The sequence below is a fragment of the Pundamilia nyererei genome, unplaced genomic scaffold (genome assembly GCF_000239375.1).
Source record: "Pundamilia nyererei isolate P.nyererei 1_Seehausen unplaced genomic scaffold, PunNye1.0 scaffold00092, whole genome shotgun sequence".
NCBI lineage: Eukaryota > Metazoa > Chordata > Actinopteri > Cichliformes > Cichlidae > Pundamilia > Pundamilia nyererei.
Genome location: NW_005187493.1, coordinates 1896272 through 1922404, shown reverse-complemented (window position 1 = coordinate 1922404; position 26133 = coordinate 1896272). Strand labels below are relative to the sequence as shown.

Here is a 26133-nt window from a genome sequence, read left to right as displayed (position 1 = left end):
GGAATAAAGTAATATTAGATAGACTGTGGAGGAGTTCTAATAACAAGCAGTCTTTAAAACCACACAGAGCCCTTCCAGCAACAGAGCACAGCCTTACCGGGCTGGCACACTGCCCTTATGTTAAGACAAGTCATCCCATCACTGGAAAGTTAAGAGGTTTATTTCCCATGACTAACATCACAGGACTTATTCCAACACAAGTTCTTGAGACAGAAAGCTGTGCCCAACACCCGGTAGGTTACACACAACATTAAAGTATGTATGCATTTGAGCTGCAATTATACATTATCAGCTTTTATCTCTATTGTTATTTATTTTATTTTATTTTGGAGCAGTCACCTGGCCTATAATGTCTCACTAGTGGAATTTGCAAAGGGCACCAAACATGTCAGGAGGGAGAGTCTTTTACTATTTTCCTACAGAGTTATGCAGCTTCCTCATATTTTTATTCCTGGACTCTGCCAAAGTAACTTTGCATAATTCAAAGGTTATACTGGGTCTCGCTCTTTATAACCTCTCATTTACGGGTCTGGTTGAAACACATATACATACATATAGGATATATGTGTAATAACGTATATGGAAAAAAACAACACATCCCCTTTAACACATTAGATTGAGCGGTCTTACCGCAGATAAAACACGAGGTCTTCAGGATTTCCTCTTTCTTCTGTTTTTCACTCCTCAAGTCAGCAAAGGTGTCAATGATTACACCAAAAATAAGGTTCAGGACAATGATGATGACCATGAAGAAGAACAGCAGGTCGTATATCACTCTTGCTGCAAACAGTGGCTCCTGGGTAAGATACAAAAAACAGGGTTGTATGAACATTAGGGTCATGATCCCACATTAAAATAATTATAAACTTTAATTTGAGTGAGGTTAATATAGGGAGGGGAAACAATGAGGACCCCCTGTCCCATTTAATGGCATGACCTAAAAGGCAGGCCTTTATGTAAGCAGGTGTTGTGGATGATGTTATGAGTATAAAACGAGGTTAACCTTGGTCCTCACGGTTGTTCATGGAAACATAAAGCCGTGGGTATAACCTGCCAGATGCTACAGTAACAGAGAGGACAGGAAAGCCGGTCAACGCGGTGCAGCCCGTCTCGGATACACCGGTTAGATTCACCGACTCGTTTTGCTTATTTACTCATTGCTCTAGAAAGTCATGGGATGAGCCTGTCTCTGGATTCTTTCGACCACCCTGCAGTTGCCACCCACACAATGCATACTACCCCCACTTGTTTGTGACAAACCAAATAAAGTTGGAGCCACCATGCTACCCGTGTCCTACAACTGCTGTAATTTGCTTTAACAACTAGTAAGGGTCTCAGAGTCGAGTTGCGAATGCGTGATTGAGACATTCACATCCTCTTTTGACATCATAAGTGGTTAAGCCTTCATTCAGTGGAATTCTATTTTGAGGCGTAATTCTCACACAAGGCGGAGACAGCGCAGCTGTAAGGAAACATTGCGAAACCTCCATACTTTTGAAACAAAAACAAGTTTAGTGGCTCATAGCGAGCTCACATGATCCATGGCGCAGCTGCGGGTGCTACACCTTCTCAGCCAAAAACACAGGCATATACACATGCACACACATGCAACATAGCGCCTGAGGCCTAATCGCAGTTGCACGTACCTCTTTGGAAGGCTTGCGAAGAACATCCCCCACTCCCCCTCCACTCCTCAACCCGTGACTCAGCACAGTAACAATGCACATAAGTAAAGAGTCGCACGTCCGTTCCATGTTGTCCTCCTCCTCAATGTCATCCCCTAAATCTGAGGAAACAGAAAAGACAGCATGTTTAATAATTACAATAATTAAATGAGAGACTATTAAACAAATCATTGTTGCATATTCGCATCACTGCAGCACTAGAGAAAGCCTATAACAAGTCTTTATGCTATAATGCTTGACCGGACTGATCCAACCAGGAAATCAGCACATATAGAACCCGCAATCATCTGTTTATCTAGCATCAAAACAACAAGGTGTGACTCGAAGTGATTGTAACAGATAATAACATGATGAAACACTGACCTCTGAAAATAACAGCAGCCTGACATAGTTTTAAAATAACTCTCTGCCTGCTCAAATATAATAAAGTCATAAACTCCAAATGCATATTTATTTTCGAGTCGTTACACAAAAAAAAAAAAATCCTGACCCAAATTTGTTAGGCTTTAATCGCCCCTTTTTTTTTGCTGTTATATATATTTGTATATATGTATGCGTATATATGTATATATATCTCAACCACATGCACTGAGTGGCTGTGAGGCGCAGACGCAATGCAGTTAGCTGATCGATGGCTGCTCCCACAGTCTTATAGTACATTTAGCAATCTTTGATTTTGAAAAATGCACCCTATACCCTATGAATATTTATTATCTACCAGTATAGGTGTTGAGTTTGTTCCACATTTATTCAGCTATCATATAGAGTTAATGGACTTCATATCAAATCGTGTGACATCATACTCAAGATGCATTGACTGCAATTCAAACTTTTCGATGCTGTGACATAGTGGTTGCAATGTTCATATTCAGCATTTATGAATTGGTTTATGATAAATAATACATGTAGAATAATTCTCTATAGTATGAAGTGGAATTATCCATGTAGTCATTCGTTAAATATAAGACGTCGACTGCCATTCTATTATAAAATATCCTTGACTTTGATGCAGCCATGCTGGTATGTTTTGGTTCATGCTGTGAAGCCTCTAAGTCAAAGCAAAAGTGTTTGTTTGGCTGGAATGTAAGATAGATGCTGAATTTAAGGACTTCTTCCAAAGTCAAATCAAAAACAGAGTAGAACACGTGATCTCTTTGCTGTTTTGGGCCAAAGTATTTTTATTGCTATGTCGGTGATGATGGCAGAGGGAAGGAAACTCAGATGGTGAACCCCAGGAGAGTTTATAGTTTCTCTGTGGAGCAAATGTAAACATGGAGAACGGTCCAGTTTATGAGTCACATCACTGAAAATATTTTCAACCATCATTCTGGTTCCAGCTCCAGACGTAAACAGTTTTTCAAACGGGTAGCATTGATGGCAACAAAGCTGGCGGGAAGTTCCCCAGAAATTTTATTCCTTTTTTGTGACTGTCATTAATCTGTGTCACATGAAGGTTGATAAGGTCGCATGTGAGTTGCTTAGGTCAAATGGCAGGCACATGAAAGACAATCGAGTCACATGGATTGAAGTGCGGATAAAAAAGGGAAACAGTGCAACAGTTTTCCTTTCCGCTTATTGTTGTTTCACAATTATATCCAACAACAGATCAAACCTAGACTAGACATGACTTCCAGTAATTTGCCATCTTCCTCAAGATATTCTCCTATCTCAGGGTAGTCAGGGGAAGAGGAATGTAAAATATATCTCAACCTTAAGTTAAACACACATGCATACAACTAATGTCTTTAAACCATCTCAGAGGAGGGTGTCAGTCCTTCTTCCAACATCTAAACACTATTTATAGATTAATGGAAGACTCTGATGTTGCCTGATAGGGTTACCTTCCTGGAGGGCATCTGTAGTGCAGTTTTCATCAGTACCTCCATGACACACTGTTGCAGACAGGAACTCGCCGGCCAAACTACCTCCACTTTCTAGAAAAGAAGGGAGGCAATGTTTTCTAGTCCTTTTTTAATGTGGAGCTAACAATCTATAATTAGTCTACTTGGAAAACTGATAAATAATTGCAGTCTCTCCTCACTCATAGTTGTGTTGGGGATATGGTCCACCTCCAGGATGAAGTCATCCTTGAAAAATATGTAACCCACGATGGAGAACAAGTAGACCAAAATGAGGGCGAGCACAGCGGTCAGCACGATGGAGCGTCCATTACGAGTCACACTCTTGATCACATTCAGCAAGGTCTCCTCTCTGTATACCAGGTCAAACAGCTACGGAAACAAAGCACACATTACAGAGGAACAAAAGACTAAATCAGAATACACCATGAGGTTTCTTGGCTTCCTTGCATGATTTGGCATTTTCTGTCTGCCGCAAAATATTAGATGTTCGTGTAAGATTGTGCTATTTTTTGAGCTGCTTGGACCCACGTGAAAGGAGAACATCGAGAAACACTTGGATACTCAGACCGATGCGCTAAAAAGCAGACCTGAGGCACTGGGGAATAGCAGTCAACAGTCCAACGACAACATTGTTAAAACACCAAAAAAGGAAATTTCTAGGAGGATATGGCCCTGAAGGCATCACGGCTGCAGTTTAATGAGAAAAACAAAAATAGGTGGGGTTTGTGGGTTGCTATAGTGATTAACTCCCTTTTAGTCATAGTTAAGTTTCAATCAGACTGTATTAATCTCTTCTCAGGACGGATGTGTATTTAAAAAGCGAATTCATTTGTGTGATTGTCTTACCAAAAGACTGTAGAAAAAAACATGGCCAAACACCCCCAAACAGCAGATGATGAGGTAGATGAGGTGGTAGAGGAACTCAAAGTCCATCACCATGGCTTTGTAGCCTCGTGTGAAGGTTCCTCGATTGCCAACAAAACTTATCAGGAAGATTATCTTATTACAAACCTGAAAGATAAAGACAAGCTGCCTTTAATAGCAACAATAGTGAGTAATGGATCAGCATTTTAATATTCAATTTAAGAAACAAAACAAAACAACAACAGCCTTCACTGAAGACAAGCTCTGAAAGCCCTGACAACAGTATGACTCTGGTGCCTTTTAAGCTAAACAAAGTCACAAAGTGTTTACCCCGGTGTGTGACCTGTAACTTAATTTTTTTGAACATCATCCAAACAAGAAACTCTGTTTCCTGAATCGGGTTAAAGGATTAACAGAAACCCGGTTAATGCAGCCCGAGTGGATACCTGCTTGAGAAAGTTGGCGACTCGAGCAGACACATCTGTTTAACCAAATTTCTCCACGGGGTTTTTAAAAGAGCACATTTGGCTGATAAAGAGTTCAGATAGGCGTAGTATCAATGCAACGATAGTGGAGAGTGATGAAAAGAAAGGTCATACACTCCGCAGCCTTTTGACCCAGATAATGAAAATCTATAGCCTGACTAAGAATGAAACTAACACTAAATACCAATTAATTAAGTTTCACAGTAAAAATATGATATTTATTTGAATATTTCCACCTTTCCATTTCCAATCTTTAAAAAAAAAAAAAAAAAGGTTAAAATATGTCAAATACATAGCCAGAAGACATTTGACCTGCTGTGCATAAACTAGATTTCAGTGTACCGGAGCTACTGCAGTCCGTGGTAACTTGTTCTCTGATTTCTTGCCCTAACCTGGTTTCTCCCAATAACCTGCTTTTGTGTGTACATGTAAACACAGCCTGCACAGGGAGAGATGACCGCGCGCTTGAGTCTTTATTTTGCATTGTGTGTGTGTGTGTAAAAGTATATAAGAGCACATCTAGAAAATCTCTGGCGGGTGAAGGGGCGGTGTAACCCTCTTTGAGATCCAGTGACGCACTTAACACCACAAAGTACAGCCAAACACAGCCAGCCTACAAGGCTGGGGGCAACACTACAGGCAGACGCGGCACTGGCATGCCAAGTGGGCTCAAGTGTGAGTGAGAGATGAAAGGGAGAAGTGGAACTGGTGTGGCAAAGGTTTCTGAGTATGTGAAAGTAGTGGTGTGGGTGAAATAGTAAACCCAAATTTAAAAAAAAAAAACGTCTGTCATGTAGGTAGTTTAGACTTAAAATGCCCTGTCAGTCTAAATTTGAAAAGCATCAAGTTTCTAACGCTTATCCAGGCTCACTGTGGGGCTGGAGCCCATCCCAGCTGGCACAGGGCAAGAGGTGGGGTACACTCTGGACAGTTTGCCCACTTGTCACATCATTTATTATTATTATTATTATTATGGATCAGTTAGCTTATGAAACTATTTCTGAGAGCCCAGTTTGACATCTACTTCAAACTGCTTGGAGGTTCAAATGACCAATCCAAAAGCCCTAAAATATTTAGTTTATTGAGTTATTCTTTATATTACTTTATATTTTTTAGATTAGAGAATTGCTGAAAATAGGAAAATGTTTATCTTGTTAGCTTGAAAGATTGAACCAAGGATTCAGTTATAATCTGCCTATTATAGCGATTTCTAATTCTTTTGCATTAGCTAATACTCACTTTTACAAAACTTTCTTTCATTGTATTCAGCTGGATACACAAATGCACAAATGGATGTTTGGCACTGGTGGTGGTGATTTGGGTTAAATGACCCTCCCTGTGAGCTCACTTACATTGAAAGCACCCAGAAGGAAGAGCGTGGGCTCCAGGCCCACAGAGAAGATGAGACGAAGGATTGTGACAGTGACCAAGGCACCGATGCCCAGTGGTTGTGGCATGATGATAACAATGATCAGCGCTGCCAAGACTCCCATCCACAAAAGGGCAGATAAATGGGGATCCAGGATACCTGCAGGTAATAAATAACACATGAAGACAATTAAATGTGCAAAGCACAAACAAGCTATAGGTAAATGCACAAACCAGCCAACTCGTTATACAGTAACTGTGACACATGTGAAATATGAAAGGACATGTTGAGAGGATACATGTACAGTCTGGAACTTTTCAGTATCATCCAACTTTGTTTTTTTTTTATGAGATCCGCTATCTTCTTCCTACTTTGGAGACTTTGAACTGAAAGAGAGCCAATTACATAACACTTAAAGTGTATGACACAGTTTCTTGCGTTAGCGTGCGCACCTGATGTTCCTCCTGATCCTGTGGTAAATCCAGGATTAGTGTCCTAGTCAGGGGTTTCATGTGACAGTGTGTCACTCAAGCTAAACCCATGTTTCAGGAGCCTAAAAACAAGGCCATATCTAACCTGCTGCCTCTTTAAGCAATGTCTTTTCTAAAACGTGTGTATTATTGTAAGAACTCCGTGAACTCTATTCACAGATCGACCTCAGGGAGCGGATACATGAGGAAAATAAATGGGGTAGAATTTAATAGACTGAAAAAGATGAAAAAGTGCAGCAGTGGGTGACAAAATAGAGGGGGGAATATTACAATGAAGGCACCGCTCTTTACCTTCCCTCTCACTCTTTGTTTCCTCCCACCTTGCCTTCCCCTATTCCCTTCTCTCCTTCCCTGTCTCTCCTTTTTTCCTCTCCCTCCCCAGTCCCTGTTGAGATCACATGACAGGTGCCACTTGCATAACACTGTTCTCTAAAAATACCTCAGCTGAAAGATTCATGAGGGATGAGCGGGGAGGAACGCACAGCTCGAGTGATGTCGCAGACTGAAAGAGGGGCGTTTACGTGCACTCACAAGCTTTGCATGCGCTGCACACCTAAGGTTAATGTGCAGGCAAATGATTGTGTGCAAACAGCTAGAAAGTCTGCAGTCAAAAAGCTGGAAAAGCGTGCGCTGTTTGATTGTGATTATGTATCATGGGTGTGTGACGCTAGCCACAGCTATTCACCAAAAGCCAGTCACTCATGCATGCAGGCACAACACACTGACCTAGATTTCCTGCTCTTATAACCCTCATTCTAAAGCCTCAAGCAAAGGAGGGCGTTGAGCCAGGAGAGCAATGTATGCAAAGGCATAGGCCGAAAGCCATAAAAGTGACTGTTTAACCCTCTCCAAGCAGGCGTTGCAGATTTGCAACAGTTAAAAACTAACAACCTGATTACCCCACATACATATTTTTTTACTCAGAAGTACCACTGCAGGACTTGGTTGTGCATTAGCAACAAAAAGTTTAATTTGAGCCTGAGAGGGTTAAGCCAAAGGTATGCTGGAGTCTCGCACACAGGTCAAGTGGTTCAGTAAGACCTTGTTGGTGACGTTATGAGAAACCGCACCAGATTTTAGTTTTCATTTCAAAATGCAGTATTTTTTGTCATCACACATAATTCACAAACCCATCAAAAAAGCTGTTAAGGCAAAATGAAGTGCTGATTGCTAAAGCAAGGCAAACTTCTTTCCTGGAAATGGGTTCATTGTTTGATTTTTTGGGGGGGGAAATTTTTTTTAAAAATATATACATATATATACATATATACATACATACATACATACATATATATATACATACATATATATATACATACATATATATATACATATATATATACATACATACATATATACATACATATATATATACATATATATATACATACATACATACATACATACATACATACATACATACACACATATATGGCTTGTGCTACCTAAGACAATGCAGGCTCAGTTTACAGTAAATTAAAGTGCACCACTCCTCTGTTTATTACGGTTTCCATAGAACTACAAGGTAAATATGAGCTGAAGCTTTAAGGGCATGGTGTTACTGCGGGTGTGTCTCAAACACAGATTACCAGGTGATTAGAAGTCAGCATGTAAGAACACCGTGGCAGAATGAGATCAGTGGGTCAGTGGCCACGTCCAGCAGAGTCACCCAGCTCTTTAAAGTGTACCTCTCTGGGTGTGTAGCATGCTGTACATTACAGATTCTTTCTTTTTGGTGTCGTTTTTAAAACTTGATTCTTAAGTCATTGTTGCCTCACAACATTGTTATCGTTTTTAGAAAACTTCTACACAGCTGTCTATATTTGCATTTCTCAACCCATTGTGAGTTATAGAATGTTATAGATGTGCTTTGAAGCAGGAAGAAAACATGTCAGTGAGCCCCTGTCCTTCCGGTTTTTTCCCCCTGAGTACATAACCTTTGTCTGACCCTTGTTTCGAAAGAAATCTGATTGCAACATCATGGCGCTAGATACAAATCGTCTCAAGCAAAACAGCATCGAAACAATATCTACATTCAAAGAAAAAAAGAAAATCTCTATACTGTCTGTGAGCATGTCACATGCATGAGTGACTGATAGGCAGCCTCATCGGAACACCTGACAGAAAACGTCAAATGAAATGTGTCAAAGTTTTAGTCTAAAACGATTGACTAACTGGAAATGTTGCAGAAATGCTTGCGCCTATTTTAGCAACAGGATGTGCGCGCAGTCACAGTTCATACTCGGGTGCCACCTCACTGACCTCCATGTACCCCTTCGAGGGGGTAGAAGAAGCAGACCAGGAGATTCATGAGCACAGCCAGCTTGAAGGAGATGCCACTCCACACCGACATGTTTCTTGAGCACCAGTACAGCACCGGCTGGGCTAAAGAGAAGAAGAAAGACAAAACAGATTCTATTTTTAAAATCTGCTCCAAAAGCCAAAAGTGAAGTTGGCGGGTTGCCTATGTTGAAATACCAATTCAGCAGTTTGAATTCAAATAACCTAAAAGTAAATTCTTATATTTGAGAAGCTTTGAATATTTAAAACTTATGCAGAATAAATGAAACTTTTTGAAATATAAGGGACCAGCATGTTCAGCTGATTTCAGTATTTGGTTTATGCATCAACAAGCTGCAAGTTTGAAAAGAAGAACTGAGGAAGTTCGGCTTCAGTGTCTTTGATATGTAAATATGAAGTAAGCGTAGCTGTCAAAAACAAAATGAATGGTTTAAAAGTTCAAGATGCAAAACACGTCACCTCGACCTTTTAACACAACATTTTGCCTACTCAGGTTTAATTGGAAAAGAAAGAAAAAAAAAAAAACAGATGCAGGGACTTTTCTGTGTCCATCCCCTCCTTTACGTGAAAGACAAAATAAGGGTTTGTGTGGGTATGAGGTATGTGAATTAGAAGTGTGAATGAGTGTGGGTGTGGGTCTGCGTGTGTATGTTTGTGTGCATGCGTAAGCACGCTCTCACTTGTGATTCATAAGGTTACTGTATAAATGTTTCATGGCTCAAAGAATGTGGAAAACCCCTGTCCGCTTTTAGACAGTGGAAACATGCACATGCATAACATGAGCGCACACAGGATGACATATTTAGCCCTGCCATCAAGGTGCTGATGCACATCCTTTCATCCATTTTCCAAACACTCTTATCCTGTTCGGGCTCGCAGGGATCGAGCTCTATCCTGCATTTAGGAGGGAGGTCACCACCAGTCTATCACTTAAATACACATAAAAAAAACACATTTATAACTACGGCTAAGTTGGAGTTTCCCCTTTCACATGACCTGCATGTTTGTGGAAAAAAAGAAAGTAAAACACCCAACAGAGCATGCAAATTACACACAGAAATTTTCAGCTATCCATGAAGCACAGTATTCCCAGAAAAAAATGCACGGAAGTTGTACTTGCCATTAGGAAACAACAGGGGCATGTTGCCACATGTTTCAGTACCTGTTTTAGTACACAGACTCTCACCTTCTCCACCTGTAGTTACTCTCCGTGAAAACAGACTGTTGTTCGCACACACACACACACACACACACACACACACACACACACACACACACACACACACACACCTCTGAGTTTCTTCTGCCAGTTCATCTCATTAAAGAGGTCCTCTGCTCGAAGGAAGAAGTCATTGATCTTGCTGCCTTGCTCATCTCTCTCTGTGGTGTAGTACACCCGGAGCTTTGACTCTGAAGTTAGGAACTCACAGATGTTGGGTACAGGGAAAACTATCTCCTCCATGGTGCGGTCCTGACGCACAATCTGCAGAGAGACACTCACAGTCACCTCCGAGGGAAGCCCACAATTTGTGACGTAATGTACAGAAAACATGTTCCGATTCACATTCTGTGACAGGGGTTTTGCATTATGACCTCTATCTGAGCAGTGTGATTGGCATAGAACTCCAAGGCCTCATCCCCCTCTCCACTAGACACTCCTGGCTTTAACATCAAGGACAGCTCTTTATTATGACGTGCCAACTGTATAAAGGACACACAGGTAGCAAGTGAGTTGGTTACAAGGGACAACAAAAGGAAAATGCATGTTTCTAAGATACAGCATATACAGATTCTGCAAAAAGAGATAAATAAGACACCTGGTGAGCTAAGATATAGATGTTGTGTCCAACATTTCGGGGTGAAGCAGCATCATGTTCCTCTTCTTCTCCGTTATCCTCCTCCTCCTTTGAGTTTTCAAACTCAACCTCCCCCTGCAGATAGGCTTTCTTTATCACTTCCACCTGCAGACACCCGCATACACATACACACATATATATATATATATATAAAACACACCCTAGTATTTTTACAAGGTAACATCAAATTGTTGTTATGTACTAACAAAAACAAGGTTATACTGTAGCTGAGTAGATTTTGCATTTGATGTAGAAATAGCAGCTCAGGTCTCAATGACAAGATGGACAACAACAGGTTCTCACCAGCTCTTTAGGCCTCATATTGTACAAGATCCTCTCAGCATTCTCACTGTCATGACGGCTTTCCATGATGGCGAGCAGCAGCTTAGATGCATTGTTCTGAGAGTCAGAATTGGAAAAGATAAGAACTACAGTTTCTTCATCCAAGTAAAGCAGGCGGAAAACCTGGTGCTCTAGGAAAATAGACTGCTGCTATTTTTCTTGGCAGGTATGCAGAAAAGCTAGCTCAGACGGGTGAATTTCCTGCTCTTTCACATCAAGCCTATTGGTGTTACTGCTGTGAAAGGAAACTACAGCGTTTTTTCCCCTCATTTTTTAAACTCTAGTCTTAAAGTAAAAGTGAGATCTGGCTCAACTTACCTTGAGCTCTAAAACCAGGTCCATCCGCTTCTTCCCAAGTGGGTTAATGTCATTAAGAATCAGGGCAATAATGATATCAATGCCATTGGACTCATGAGTGGCAATGCAATTCTGGGGGAGAAAGGAATAACTGTAATAAAAAAAATAGTGGTGAAGGAGTTATAACTTCCTTCACCGCTCAGTGTCTTTTGTACCTGGTTTTCATGGCAAGGGCCTTGGCAGTACTCTGTTAGACTCTCCAGTGTTTGGTTGATGAGAGCAACATTCTTCTCATTGATGTAGAGTCCGAGCAGACCGAGACCGCCTGTGGTGCTGCCACAGATACAGTCTAGAAACTGAAGCGTCTCACACACAAGGTTGTAGTTGTTTTTGTTGTTTTGGCAACGAAGGAAGTTCTAGGAAAAAAACAGTGACGGTTTCACGCAGTTAACCAGCATGTAAACAACATCAAATTCAAGAGTGAAACGTCCAAGGAACAGCTCGTGCATGCTAGTGGACGTCTGTTTTTGCATAACAACATGGAATATATTAACAAGCAGGTAAGCAAATATCTATACATGAAAATACAATTATTCTATCAAAATAATAGTCTTTTTAGAAACCTGCATATGAGTAAACAGTTGATAAAATCTCATTTTGTACATCTTGGAGGATCTTGGGGGAGGGAAGTACAATTAGTGGTACTGTTTAAGTCTCTAAACAAGCTTTGACGCAAAGAGCTACCAAGAACCAACATCCTCTGCAGATACATCAGTAGAAACTAAAACTGATTAAACAGAGCCTGAATCCTCAAGACTCAAGAGCTTAGTAACAGAAAATCTCTGCTTTACAAGCTCAGTGGAAAACAAATACATGTGAGGCTCTCTGAATAGAAGAAACTTGAAGCCCTGATATCGCTGCAAATAAAGATACTTTACAAAGACACACAAAGCTATTGGCATTGGTAATAAAAACCATTGGAAATTGTGTCTGGACTCTAAAGGCTTCAGTTTAATATTAAAAGGAAGTAAAACTGGACTCATTCTAAAGTAAATCTGTAAAACTAAATTTGCGACGCTCAGTCTGACCCACCTGTAGGTCACGGTTGTGATTCTCACAAAGTAGCTGGAGAAAGCGAAGGATAGGCTGCATGATAACAATCACAAAACTCATCTCTCCTTCATCCTGGTTCTTGTCCCCTGTGCTGGGCTGACCATCTGCTGAGGTGAAGTGGTCCTCGGGGTCAGCTTCTCGCCGATAAGAGTTAAAGGCTTTCTTTGTGGCAGACGAGGCCTCTAATAGCTGCTCTTTCACGTCTTCTGTCATCACCACAGCTGGGTCTTTTGCTATATAGAGACATAGAACTCGTACTATAAACTGAGTCACAACTAAAAGAACCTTCAAATATTTTTTTTCCTATTTTAAATTTAGAAATAAACATGAAATCAGCAGTTTTCAAACTGGGCGCTGTTTAGTGTTAACAACCCTACAGGTGACCTCTGACCTTTTTTGCGAACAGGGGGCTCTTTGTCCTGGCTGTCATCGTCTCTTTTCCTGTTTCCCAGGTCGCTTGTATTTACTGTCACCGTGGCTTTGATCTCGAGCTGGGCTGACTTCATGCGGTCATAAAAGACACGGAAGAACTTTTCTGATTTTTTGTCTTCTGTCAGACGGCAAAAGAATGAGCGCTGGAGACACAGAGAAAGAAGAGCAAACTGGAATTATTCCAAAACCACAGTACATGCTGTGTCACTGCAAAATGGAAACGAACATTCAGTGGTGTCAGATTCTTTGCTGAATGTGTTGATGCTCACCTGCAATATGAAAAACCGGAATAAGAGCAGTTGATCAACAGAAAAGCAATCTGCTACTATGCTGATAAGATTATCATATATAGTGGGGAAATAATTATTTGATCGCCTGCTGAATTTGTAAGTTTGCTCACATACAAAGAAATGAACAGTTGTTATGGTAGTTTTAATGGAGTTAGAATATCAACCAAAAATCTGGAAAAAACACATTTGAGCCCAATGCAAAACATGACTTAGCAGTTGGTGGAGAAACCCTTGTTGGCAAGCACAACGCTAAGATGATTGTTTTAGTTGGTCACCAGGTTTGCACACCTTTGGCCCACTCCTCTTTACAGAAACTCTCTAAAACCCTTAGGTTTTTTTGGCTGTTGCTTGAGAACTCAAAGCTTGAGTTCTCTGCACTGATTTTCTACAGGGCTGAGGTCTGAAGATGGGCTAGGCCACTCATTATCCTTAATGTGCTTCTACTTTAGACACTACTTTGTTGCCTTGGCATATGTGGGGTATATTTGTCATGCTGGATGAGCCATCCACAACCCATCTTCAGTGTTGTGGCTGAGAGAAGGAGGTTCCTGTCCAAGATTTTATGACACATGGCCCCGTCCACTGGCCCCTTATGTGGTGAAGTCATCCTGTACCCTTAGCAGAAAAACAACCCCAAAGCATAATATTTCGACCTCCATGCTTGTGGGGATGGTGTTCTTTGGGTGATACCCAGCATTTCATTCCTCTAAACATGGCAGGTCCAGTTAATGCTAAAGCAACAGCACTTTCTCCCAACTTATTGCTGATGCTCTTGTAGCCCATTCTAGCTTTGCTCAGATCAGTCTTGCCCCTGACATCCTCTGAAAGCTCTTTGGACACGCCCATGATGGTTGAGAGGTTGAAATGGAAGAAAGTGATTCTCTGGACAGGTGTGCTTTACACACATATGGAGTTGAGATCAGGAGCATCTGTAATTGATTGGCTGTAATCTGTGGGAGTCGGAATTCTGGCTTGGTTATCGGGGATGAAATACTTACTTCGATCAATGACATGCAAATATATTTGTAACTTCTATGTATGTGTATGTGGTTTTCTTGATTTTTGGTTGATGTTTCATCTCTCTTTATTAAAACGACAAGCTAATAAATTTTTTTTTAGAAAATTTAAGAGATAAAATAGAAAGAAAGAAAACAAATAAACGGTCAAACTTTTTCTTAACAAATTAGCACACTGTCTCGGCTTACAGTAAAAAACAAACAACAAATCGTTACTTTATATCAGAAAACTCTTCGTTATAGGAAAACAAATCTTTATTCAAAAAAATATTAGAAACTCTAATGAAGCAGGTCTAATTTTACAGTGATGTGAGGATTTAATCGCTGCAGCTATGGCTGTGGAATGAGGTCACACAGAATTAGGACACTTCCATGCCCGATGTATACACTGTGTCCCAACCCACAGGTCTGTTGTTTTGATTATGTAAGAGCTGTTAGCAGCACAGTCTATGGAACGGCTTCGACGAGCCAAAGCAGCTTTGCCACACTAAAAGGGTGAAAAAAATTACATGAAAGGGAGAAGCCTGGCCTACTTACACAGATACAGAAATGGAGATGGTGGGAAGTTGTGAGAAAAAAAAAAAGCTTGAGGCAAAAGATAGATACCAAGAAGTGGGAAAAAGGGGCAAAAAGAAGGGGAAAGAACCTATGATCGAGAGAGGGGAAACAAGAGCGAGTGATAGGGAGGGAGAAAATCTTATCAGATGTGGTATCTAGGCCAGCTCTCAAAGTTTGTTACATAACCATATGGTCTTTTCAGGTTAGATGTAGAACTGGGCTAGTTAAGAAAACAAATACAGTAAATGATAGTCACATGGAAAATGTTAAGCAAAAATAGACAAAGCAAGCTTTGTTTCTGCTCCTCCAAGGACATTGTTTTAAATGTGTTTGTACTGCGGCGGTTGCATGCGATGCAATTTAATTTTTAATAGGCTCGCTGTGCTAAATTTTTCATTCAAAAGTAAAAATAGTGACAAACCAATTAAGGAGCCAAAGTGAGAATTTATCTGGCTTATTAATGACTCAATGAAGGGATACGCCGGTTTTACAGCCTAGTTTCCTTTAAAGAAACAATGACATAACTGTGTGACTGTGCCCCAAAGCAGATTCTCGAGCCTCGTGCCCCACCCTGGCCCTCCACCACTGAGCAGCAGCACTCCTGCACGTACACACTCTGCCAACTTAGGAACACGGAGACAGCAGCGTGGGGAGGGGAGACCTACCAACCAAGGCCATCGTGCAATAAACAAGTTGATGACAAAGTGAGGAGTACAGAGACGGGCATTAGCTACAACACTGGCAGCCCACTCGCTGCTCACACATCACAGCATACCTGAGGAGGGAAGGGTTGAGGGGACAGTAATGGTCATGCCTGTCCGTCTTTTTTTGTTCATATAACTGCCCTCCATCAGCCGGCTAAAGCGTGGGCCTGCAGGGCGGGTGGGGGAGGAAGGCAGGGTGCAAAGGGTGAGGCATGAGGAGCGGTGGTAGGTTAACACACAGTGATTAAACCAGAGCAAACACAGGAGAGCACTCACCAGCACTCTCTCACCCCTACCATTACATAACTCAAACAGACACACACACACACACACACACACACACGCTCGTACAGTACCAGCACACACAGGCTGGAAAGCACATACGCTAATACGCCTACTGACTTTTACACTCACAAAAGTGGGTCAGCTGTCTCTGCCATAGGCACATGCCAGTTCAGAGAGGACACGCCCACATATCACACATGCTCTGCAATACAGTATTCTCTCTCAGCTTTGTCCTTATGTAATCATCAATCATTTTCATAGCCTGTCATTCAAGTAAAATATCCTATGAGATACTATGTTTAGTCATTTACATTCAGGCCTAGCAAGACTAGCACCAGTGCTGAGCTACAGTATTTGATAAGGTGAATCAAGTTAAACTGAGTTATTGCCATTCGCTGCGATAGCGACAGTGGAGGTGAATGTACTGGGCATGCCAGAGCGTTCTTTTCTTTTTCCCAGCATCATTTCTTTTTCACCTGAGAGCTAACTGAGTATTTGTTTTGTTTTTTTTAAACACCAGTTCTTAGGAACTGAACCAAATTGAGTGACTCACTGAAACAAGGACGTGCGCACAAGTAAGGGACACCACAGTAAAGAAAAACACCACAGCAAAGCTTTCCTCTTCTGATTTCTTCAGAAAACGTATGTGACAACAATCAGAAGTGAAAACCTGTACTTTCATATCTAACCACGTTGTTACATTGTGTAGCATTTGGACGACAGTCCTCACACATTGGTTTACGAAATCTGTGCTGCTGTATCAAGACACCATCTGTGTTTTGATGGCGCTTGAAAAGCAGGAGGAAGACTGGCATAATGGAGAGATGACGTTACGGATGAAGTAACACATGGTGGTCAAGGCAAGGAGAGAACACGGTGATAGTAACGAAGGAGGATAGATGAGAGGGACGAAGATGTCACGGGCCCCTGCAGTGTTGGGTAAACACAGAGCCTGTCTGTATCTATGGAGGCAAACCCTAAGTGGAAAGAGACAGAGAAGAGCAGGACGGGGTGGGGGCGGACAACACTGAAAAACAAGGTCATAGCGCTTTCCCTTCTCTCCTTCCGTTCCGCCACTTGGCATCAACAAAGGGATGTTATGTAACAGCTATTTATACTCGCGCTCCCTTTTCCTTTCACCCTCCCTCTCATGTCAGGCAGCGCCACATGTAAACCAAATGGAACTGCTGCTGCTCCTCTCTACTCTACGCTCTTTCGAGACCTTTTCCCCGTTCCTCAGTTTCTTCCTTCTTCCTTTAAATTCGCCACCTCTGCATTCACATTTTTTCCTTTTTTTAGACTGACTACTCTGGTTTAGCACACCTGCACATCAAGGGCTTTGGAGGGAAACGGAGCAGCACACCATGCAGTTAGAAGCCAGATGGCTGACGAGTAAAATGTTAAAAGTTGTCATGTAACAACAGAATTTACAGCTGTCTGAGATCTCTCATAGCTGTAGCAAAAAAAAAGAAAAAAGAAAGATAAAAAGCCGCTATGTGACTGAAATATAGGAGCAAAGGAGTGCAAGAGCCTGAATGTAAAATATAACCTCTAGTGGATCCGTGCATTGGCCTTGCATGACAGCAAACCGCATGCATGTGTAAGTGACTTAACTGAGCATGCAGCTGGGTTATTCTGTGTGGTTTATTTCTGTGCACTATGTAGGCCATGAGTAAATAGTTAACGGTGTTACGTGAGTACAAGACACCCAAGATCCAACAGGTGCTCAGCTCAGCACGACAGTCACACAACCCCACTTATATTTCCCATGGCGTGCTTTCTTGAAGAGACGAGAGAGAACAAAAGAAACGCCTGATCTCAAATTCAAGCTTTAAGCTGTCAGTCACAATCATCATTGTTGTATTTATAGAGATGAAACGAGGCTTTTATCTCAGGCTTCCTTTATAAGCCATCTAGTAAGTAAAAGAACATAAATATTTGCACTGTATGGTGCAGTTCTAGCACTGCAGGATAGCTTTCCCTGCAAATAAATCTCCCTTTCCAGAACAAACTTAAGAATGCGAGGGTAAGAGGAGCTCCAGTTTCTCCTCAGTCCGCTCTGTGTTTCCTCATCCCTCCACCCTCTCTCCCCACTGCCCCAGTTCCGGAGGCCCAGCGTGACCCAGTTTGGGCCAGCAAGAGAACGCAAGGGAGCGAGGCTGGAATGTTTTGAAGGCTGAGACATTCCTCATTGTTCATTCACACAGACCTTATGTAACACAGACGGATCACGTGACGTGGCTCTGCAGCAGCCGTGGGAAGCCAATGCATTATCTCTGAAACAGTGGCTTCCTCTAATCTGATTATGCAAGCTCCTTGCTTACACAACGTAGACGGACACACAAACAGAAAAATGGGGATCCACTGACAACAGACATAGGAAGAATGGACGGTGGGGGAAACAGAGCAGCTCGGGCTGAACCCGAAAGGAGGAGAGTTTATTTAAACTACCCAATACACACCTAAGAATTTCTAAAATGAAAAAACAGAAACACATGAACATTTTTGATCCAAAGTCTACTTTAGGTCTACTATTGACATTATTAGCAGCTGGTCTGGTCTCCCAGCTAAGTTATATAGGGCTAGACGTGAGGGGGAGGTGCCGCAGTAATGTACATGTGCAGCTATGGTGGCACACTGACCCACTTACTGAAGATTGTCTAGTGATGAAAAATTCTCTCAATTACACAGTGTTCTTTACACTGATCGTATTGGAGCAGATCATATTTAAAGTTTATAATTTTTTAAAGTGAGATGCAGATTTATACACAAATCAGTTGTTTCGCAGTAGACAACAGACACAAGTCCATATTCTTAAGGTTGAAATGTTTGGTTAACTGACCTGGATGGTGGTGTTTCCACCCTCCAGCAGCGCAATAGCTAAGAGGATGCTTTCTTGGAAGACTCGGTCGCTCGTGGTGTTCATGATGAGGTCAATAACCAGGTCAGAGGCTCCTTCTTTGTCCAGATGACACTGTACCTCTGCCAGGCTCATTTCCCCACGACTCAGGCCCCCATGTCCCCCTAATCCACCTAAAGACCGAGATGAGGCAATGGGACAATTCAGAACAGGCTATATCAGACATGTGGCGTTAATTTTTCATTCTAATCTGGTTTATTTTGGAAAATTTCCTGCAAATACATGGGAACTACAACTATAACCATTTAACAGCTTATTAAATCATCTGGCGATAATAACAGAGAAACACTACTTTGCTCTTAGTAAATTTATAGTTCAATTAAAACATATAGTGAGATTAAGTATTTGGACTTTTTTTTAATTTTTTATCTTTACACCAGTACAGTTTGCTTTAAATCAAACAATTAATATGCAAGTGAGTTGCAGCGTTGAAGTATTATTTAAGTAGTATTTGTTCAGTCTTGTGTGAATTTAAATAAATTTTCAGTTTTGGTTTTTAATACTTTAATGGAAATCAAAGGAAGTCAATGACTTCAGTTGCTGCTTGTTTTGGGGGTTTTCTGCCTTCAGTAAGTGAAGAGACGCTCTGTTAGGTGGACATCAGGTGACTGACTTGGCCACTGAAGAACATCTTATTTCTTTGCCTAAAACACTGGTGAACTTACTGTACTTGCAGCCATAGACACTCATTCTCTGACGCTGCCCACACAATATTTGAGAGATCATGTGGTGTGCTTCATGAACAAACGGTGCAATTTTACATGTGTTCTGGCCTTCCTGTTCTTAAGTGTAACCAGTAGTTTGCAACTTATTGTATTGCCATTCACGAAGAAGACTCCTGATTGTGGATTTTGACAACCTGCCTGTGTGTAAGGACGTTCACTTAGCATGCAGCTCTGTGAGAGTATTCCTCATGTAGCTAGTGGTTGTGCAGATGTTTTTTCTTAACCAAGCAATAATTCTGCAGTCATTGGTTTTCTTTGTCTTCAGTGGTCCTTTAAATCTTTCGGTGTTGCATATTGGTGATTTGGTCATCACAAAATGATTTCCTCTCTCTTTGATGGGTTTATTTAGCTTTTTTAACCTAACGATGGCTTCATTTGCATCAATGTGTCTTTGGACTTCACACCAAAGACACTACCAAATTCAATTTCAAGACTTGGAATCAACTCTGCTTTTATACGGAGCCATGCTCCCTCATTATGGAATAATGAGGGAGCATGGCTCAACCTGGCCACGAATCTGTTTGTGAGTCAACTGTCAAATTACTTTTGACAGTTGAAAATGGAGGACTATATAATTTCTATTAAGTTGATGCCATATTTTGGTTAAATCCCTTTAAGGTGAAAGTCTTCACTTCCATCACATAACCTGTGGTTGTTTACAGAGACAAAGCTCTAAAAAATGTGCTGTTTTCCAAATATTCATGGACCCAACAGTATACATACACAGTTAAAATTAAATAAGAAAAATAATGTGCTCAAAACTTTTTGTTGCTTTAATAATGCTGTGAGTCATCAGAAAGTGTGACCACCACTGTCACATCAGAGGTTTTAGCAGTTTGCTAGTCTGGCATATACAGGTGTGTGTAAACACAATGGCACAGTCTTCCCAGTCGTGGATATTCCAAATTCATGCCAAGGTCATACAGTGCAAAAGGCAGAGAAATTGCAAAAATCCCAAGAGCTACATCGCAGACTCTGCAGACCTCAGTTAATATGTTAAGTGTTAAAGTTCACGACAGTATAAGCAGAAAAAGACTGAAGAAAGATCCTTTTTTTGAAGAAGAAGAAGAAGAAGAAAAGATGCCGGGAAAACCCTCTTTTATTTAAAAATAACAAGGCAGCATGGTTTAGGTTTACATCTGAGCAAGCCATAACTTCTTTAATAATGGCCTTTGGACAGATAATGATGCCATTCCACTTTGGCAATAATGCCAAAGTGGAGATGTCTGGTAATAATGCGAAGTGTCAAATTTGGAGAAAACCAAACACAGCATGTCAGCACAATCAACCACACAAACACTAACTATCAGCATGGTGGTGGAGGGGTGATGATTTGGGCTTGTTTTGTAGATAGAGGACCCGGGCACGTTGCAGTCACTAAGTCAGTCAAATACAAGGCCATCGCTTAGACACCTAAAGCTTGGCTGAAACTAGATCATGCAACAGGACATTGACCCCAAAGCACAGCAATCAAAGTCCAGACCTCAACCAGAGTGAAATGCTGTGATGTGATCTTGACAGAGCTGTGCAAAAACAAGCACCCATGAATCTCAATGAACTGAGTTATTGCTGAAGTTATTGCTGCTAAAGGTGGTAAAAGTTACTGAATCATGGGGTGTACTTAGTTTTTCACTGCAAAATGTACAAACTTTTTTCTTTGTTAAAGAGTCCAAAAAGATGAACTTAAACAGGTCCCGAACATGCCGTGCTATCAATCCTTTACTAACCACCTGTGCAGTGCATCTGTCCAGTGGTGTGATTCATTGTACAAGCCTTTGCCTGTACATCCCCCCCTTGAGGCCCAAGCTTCAGGCTACATATGGAATCTCAGTGTGGCTCTTGTTTCTGCAACAGGTGCAAAGTCTGTTTTCACAGGAAGTAGCAGCTTGTCACCTAGCAACAGTAAAAAGTGGATCATGGAGGGGATGGGTTTACTTCCTGCTGACTAGAAGTTTGCCAAAATGTTGGCACAAAAGGGAAAGATGGAGACCTGGGTACAACTTTAATCATCTCTGTTCTTGACTCCTGTTGAAAGAGCTTTTGTACAAACATCTGAGCTACTTATCACAAGGCTTAGTGAATCAGTGATGTCCTTTAAATCACTTGTCAAAACAGTTGTTTTTTTGTGGTTTTTACTGTTATTGCCTTTTTTAAAATCTTAATTGCATTTATTTTCTGTTGATATTTTGTGTCCTCTTTTGTCTATCATTATTATTATTATTATTATTATTATTATTATTATTATTATTATTATTATCATCATCATCATCATCATCATCATCATCATCATTATTATTATTATTATTCAGTAGCATTCTTGCCACAGCAGATACAAACTGTTCAGATTATTAGGTTAACAGACTCACAGCACATTGTACTGACACCAGCACAGTGTCCGTGTGTCCCCCGAATCTATATTATGATGAAATGTCTTACATCAAACATGGCAAAAATCAACCAATCGCTCAAAAAACAGAAGAAAATACACACATTGCTTTAGTATTTTGACTGCAGATAATAAAAAAGTAGCAATGTTATCAGGTAGTGATAAGAATATTTTGCTCTGCATGCTCAAAGGGCAGTTCACAGCCTGACTCAGGAGCTGATAACCAGCTCAGGGCCAGACAGATAAAGCCCCATCCTTATATAACAACCCCAAAAGAGGTTTGCCACACTACAACTTCAGAGGCAGGGAAAAAAATGCAAAAGGTTCATCTAGACTTTGATCTTAAATAATAGTAGTTGTAGTCATGTTTGGCAGCACAATCCCCCTCCTCTTCAGCAGCATGCGTTTGGTAAATGCTTCACACAGACACCAGGTCTATTAGAGATACTGAAAGATGGGTTTCCTTGGCCTTTCATGCAGGAAGAAAACACCACTGAAAAGAATGAACAACAAACTTCCGTGCTGGTTGTTAGAGATGAGTAACAATAGTCGTTGCGTCCCACCTGATTGGCTTTTGCCCGGTCCAACCTGACCGAGGGGGCCATTGCTAAATGACGTCAGGCTGTCCCTCCGCCCACCACTCCTATGGAAGTTGCCATAGTAACGATTCACCAGAATCTGTCTCAGCACCTCGCCCTGCAAGAGAAGACAGAGAAGGACGTAATGATGTGATGTCTGTGGCGGGAGAGAGAGAAATAAAGAACAGCTTGTGTAACGGGACAACGTGCATCATTAATGATGCATTGTACATTTCTTTTCTCTGTGAAGACTGCAAGAAAACGCAGCCTCAGAGTAATACAGACTAAAGACAAGTTAAATAAAGAGTAAATTAAATCTCTAATAAAAGAAAAATTCCCAAAATTCCGTGCTGGACAAACTTTTAGGTATAGGATAAACTTTCTGATATTTACCGCCTACATTACAATATTGTTATGGGTTTCATCGCAGCAGTGACTCTGTGTAGTGACAATGTGAGGTCCTGATTTTCACTTAGACAGACCTGGGGCCAGCCCTCCCACACTGTGACTCATCCTCTGTCGAGCAGTCAGCAGCACGACTTTGGCGTTGTCATGGAAACCGCAGCCCATAGCTACCTGACAGACCTCCCATGGGATAAAGTGAAGGAAATGAAAGAGAAGGGTTTTTTTTGTGTTTGTGTGCAATTATGTGCAAATCATCAACTGTGGGTGGTCCTTGATAGACGACGGAGGAGTTATGTAAGCTCCGCTGCCATAGTTATGCTCCAGAGGTCAGGATTACTTTATGTAGGAGGTGCGGGGAACACTATTCTCATTGTTCATTGGTTGGAGGTTAATCAATGGTATGCATCGTGCTTAACGGCAAAGCACAATCAGATGGAGTCAGAAAATTATTCCCTGATCTCTAGAGTCGTGAGGCATGAGCCAAACCCTTATGGCATTTTGAACAGGAGGTTATCTAAACTGTCAATACAAAGCAACTCTATAACAAAGTCTTGCCACTCGCCACTATTAAGCAGCAGGCACAAACTTTTTGAAGCATTATCTAAATCAATATTAAATTTCGATGGTTATCGGGAAATGAAAAAGATCCAAATTTTGCGCTAAAATAAGTTTCATCCATCTTCGTCCCCCTGTAAGTTTTACCTCTACTATTTTTCACTTCAACATTTTTGCTGTTGAAAAATTCTTCCAAAAAGTAAAACAGGAGTTTCTCTGTGACATTCAAAAACATTCAATAACTCTAGGATATGAAAGGTCTTTGGAGGTAATAAAACCTTCACTGCTTATTTGGTAATAACTACATGCAAGATGCCAGGAGTCAGGATATCTTGTTACACATATTTAATGATTGGATGAATGGTCAGTGATTAAACCTGTGTGAAAAATGTTTTCCTCTAGGAGATTAGTCCTATATATTGATGAACCCATCAGTGGCGGCCTCTAAAAATACTGATTAGACACAGACATGCCTGAGGCTCTGTAAAGTCTCTGCTTTGTCATAAACACCATTAGAGAGAGAATGCAGAGGAAAAACATGTTTTCCTTCATCAGTTACACAATCACCATGACTGATCACTTGGCTGTTACTTAAAACACTAAAAGAAGAGTTCTCATAAACCTAGAAGGCAAAAAGAATCAGGTCACAAAGTGGGAATTTTTCATTCTATATGCATGACTGCTTTACATGTAAATCTCAGTATGAATCTGTCTAGTGTTGGGGTTTTCAGTTAGGTTGCCATGCTCTTAAAAAGTACCTACCCTCTTTTGGTCCTCCACCAACTTCTCAGGCTGGTTGTTATCCAGCTGCTGCGTGCAGTGAGTAGTGTGCGCATAGTGGTTGAACAAATACAAACACAGGGTTAGTATTCATGCAGCACAGAGAAGGCAATTGTCAGGTTAATTACCACATCTTGTACCTATTCAGCTGTTTCAAGTGGCCATGCAAAGGTCTGCTCAGTGTGACTTGCTATGCTTTTACTGGTAGGTCAGAAACCGAGGAAACATTATGGCTACGTTTAGGAGAGCTGTGATAGGAGATGTGTACTGCGGTGACTGTGTTGAAATTCTCCAGTGGATGTTTTGTTCATTTTCTGAATTCCCTGCAGAAACAAAACTGTAACCTTTTTCACACATTGGGCTCAGAGATTAAAGGTTCAAAGGTGTTTAGACACTTACGCATGAAGTTAAACAAAACCACTGAATCAATGAACCATGACGTTCTGTTCAAATACACGCCCGGCTTTGAAAAACATGCTAGGTTAATGCTGCCTCTATCAGCCTAGAACGCTATTGAAAAATAGGTGCTTAATCTCAATTTTAATAAAGGTTATCATTCTAAACTTTATCAGTCTTGGTTTTTGTTTTTTTTAATCTTCCTTGAGGATGATGTCCTCCAAGTCTTTACTGCTTCACTTAAACTCTTGCTTTTGGTATTTCATATGCAGTCTTTGGGTAGTGAAACACATGCCCAGTAGGATTGAGATCAGATAAAAGACTCAGCCAATCGCCAAAACGATGAAATCTTGTCCAGTGACCTTTTGCTTATTTGGCCAAATCTGAGTCTGCAGGATGTTTCTGTCTACCTCTCTGTTGGCATATTGCTTTTTTCAGCAAAAAAACCCCAAACAAAAAACAAATGAATACCAGTGGACAGGTTTTATTTAGAGCCACAATAGCTTAAACTTTACATTCATTTAACCGTAACCAGACCTGTTTTGTGAGGGAAGCATCATGTAGTGAATCCTTTGCAGATTATTGTCATGTCTTCTCTTCAGTTTTGACCACAAAACATCAACGCCTACATCCAGAGAATCAGTCATAACGTGCATTTTTCAGCAGAATTGCGCTTCTTGCATACCTGCTTGTTTGCTATTTCCTTTCTTTTTCTACTTTGTTTTTCTATTCACAGCTAGTTTCTTCTGAATTGATGCAACACAGCTATTATTGAGAACTCTGACCAAGTTTGTTCATTTTTAAATCTTCAGTTGTATGTGCTCTTCATACAAACAGCCTGCTCTATTTGAGTTTAAATGCCAGATCTTAACTCTTAGTCAAAAAGTTTTGATGCATGATCAAGGATCCAGGTAAGGAAATCCAGAAAGTTGATTCTTTTCATCTGGATGTAGTGTTTTCAGTGGGAGAAACTTTTTGTCACTCATCCAAGTGACTCAGAGACCAATACTAAAGAAGTCGTTTAGTCAGAAACCAACTTTCCGTTAAACATAAATTGGTCAACTGTCCAACTGATTTTGGATTTTTGCAACTTGGATAACGTGTGTATAAATGGCCATTTCCCCTCAAACAGTTCTTTCAGTGGTGAAAAAGGGCAACCAGCCTAAAACTGAGGATATGCACTTTAGCCAAGTCTGAAAAACAAACAAACAATATTGTAACTTTTCTAATGAGCCATCAAGTTTTTTTAAAAGTATAGTCCAACCTGCTGGATAATATGGTTTTTCACTATTGAGTTGGGAGACAATATCATTTTCTCATATGGCTTTTCTTTTTAAATATGAAAACTCTGCAGCTGAACTTATCACAGCTTAAAGAATGACAAAAGTCAACTATAAAAAAAAGTGTAGCTCTGTCTAAAAAAAAAAAAAAAAAAAAA

At 40.8% G+C, this 26133-nt stretch overlaps 1 protein-coding gene across 4 annotated transcripts in view; it reads right to left on the bottom strand.

Annotated features, from left to right (window-relative positions):
• The window catches only part of LOC102200029 (inositol 1,4,5-trisphosphate receptor type 1), a 72660-nt gene that overhangs the window by 5591 nt on the left and 40936 nt on the right, over positions 1-26133 (bottom strand). For 2 of the 4 annotated variants that reach the window (XM_013912515.1, XM_013912517.1), the window contains 18 exons: positions 24282-24329; positions 22545-22677; positions 18793-18983; positions 13057-13240; positions 12645-12898; positions 11768-11968; positions 11574-11684; positions 11217-11312; positions 10875-11018; positions 10651-10758; positions 10348-10540; positions 9019-9141; positions 6249-6424; positions 4394-4558; positions 3727-3916; positions 3527-3619; positions 1647-1786; positions 631-796 (listed from right to left, as the gene is read on the bottom strand). In XM_013912515.1, coding sequence (XP_013767969.1) covers positions 631-796; positions 1647-1786; positions 3527-3619; positions 3727-3916; positions 4394-4558; positions 6249-6424; positions 9019-9141; positions 10348-10540; positions 10651-10758; positions 10875-11018; positions 11217-11312; positions 11574-11684; positions 11768-11968; positions 12645-12898; positions 13057-13240; positions 18793-18983; positions 22545-22677; positions 24282-24329 — 2716 coding nt within the window. The remainder of the gene's footprint in view (positions 1-630; positions 797-1646; positions 1787-3526; positions 3620-3726; positions 3917-4393; positions 4559-6248; positions 6425-9018; positions 9142-10347; positions 10541-10650; positions 10759-10874; positions 11019-11216; positions 11313-11573; positions 11685-11767; positions 11969-12644; positions 12899-13056; positions 13241-18792; positions 18984-22544; positions 22678-24281; positions 24330-26133) is intronic. The other 2 variants (XM_013912516.1, XM_005739596.2) reach the window with 2 other exon arrangements.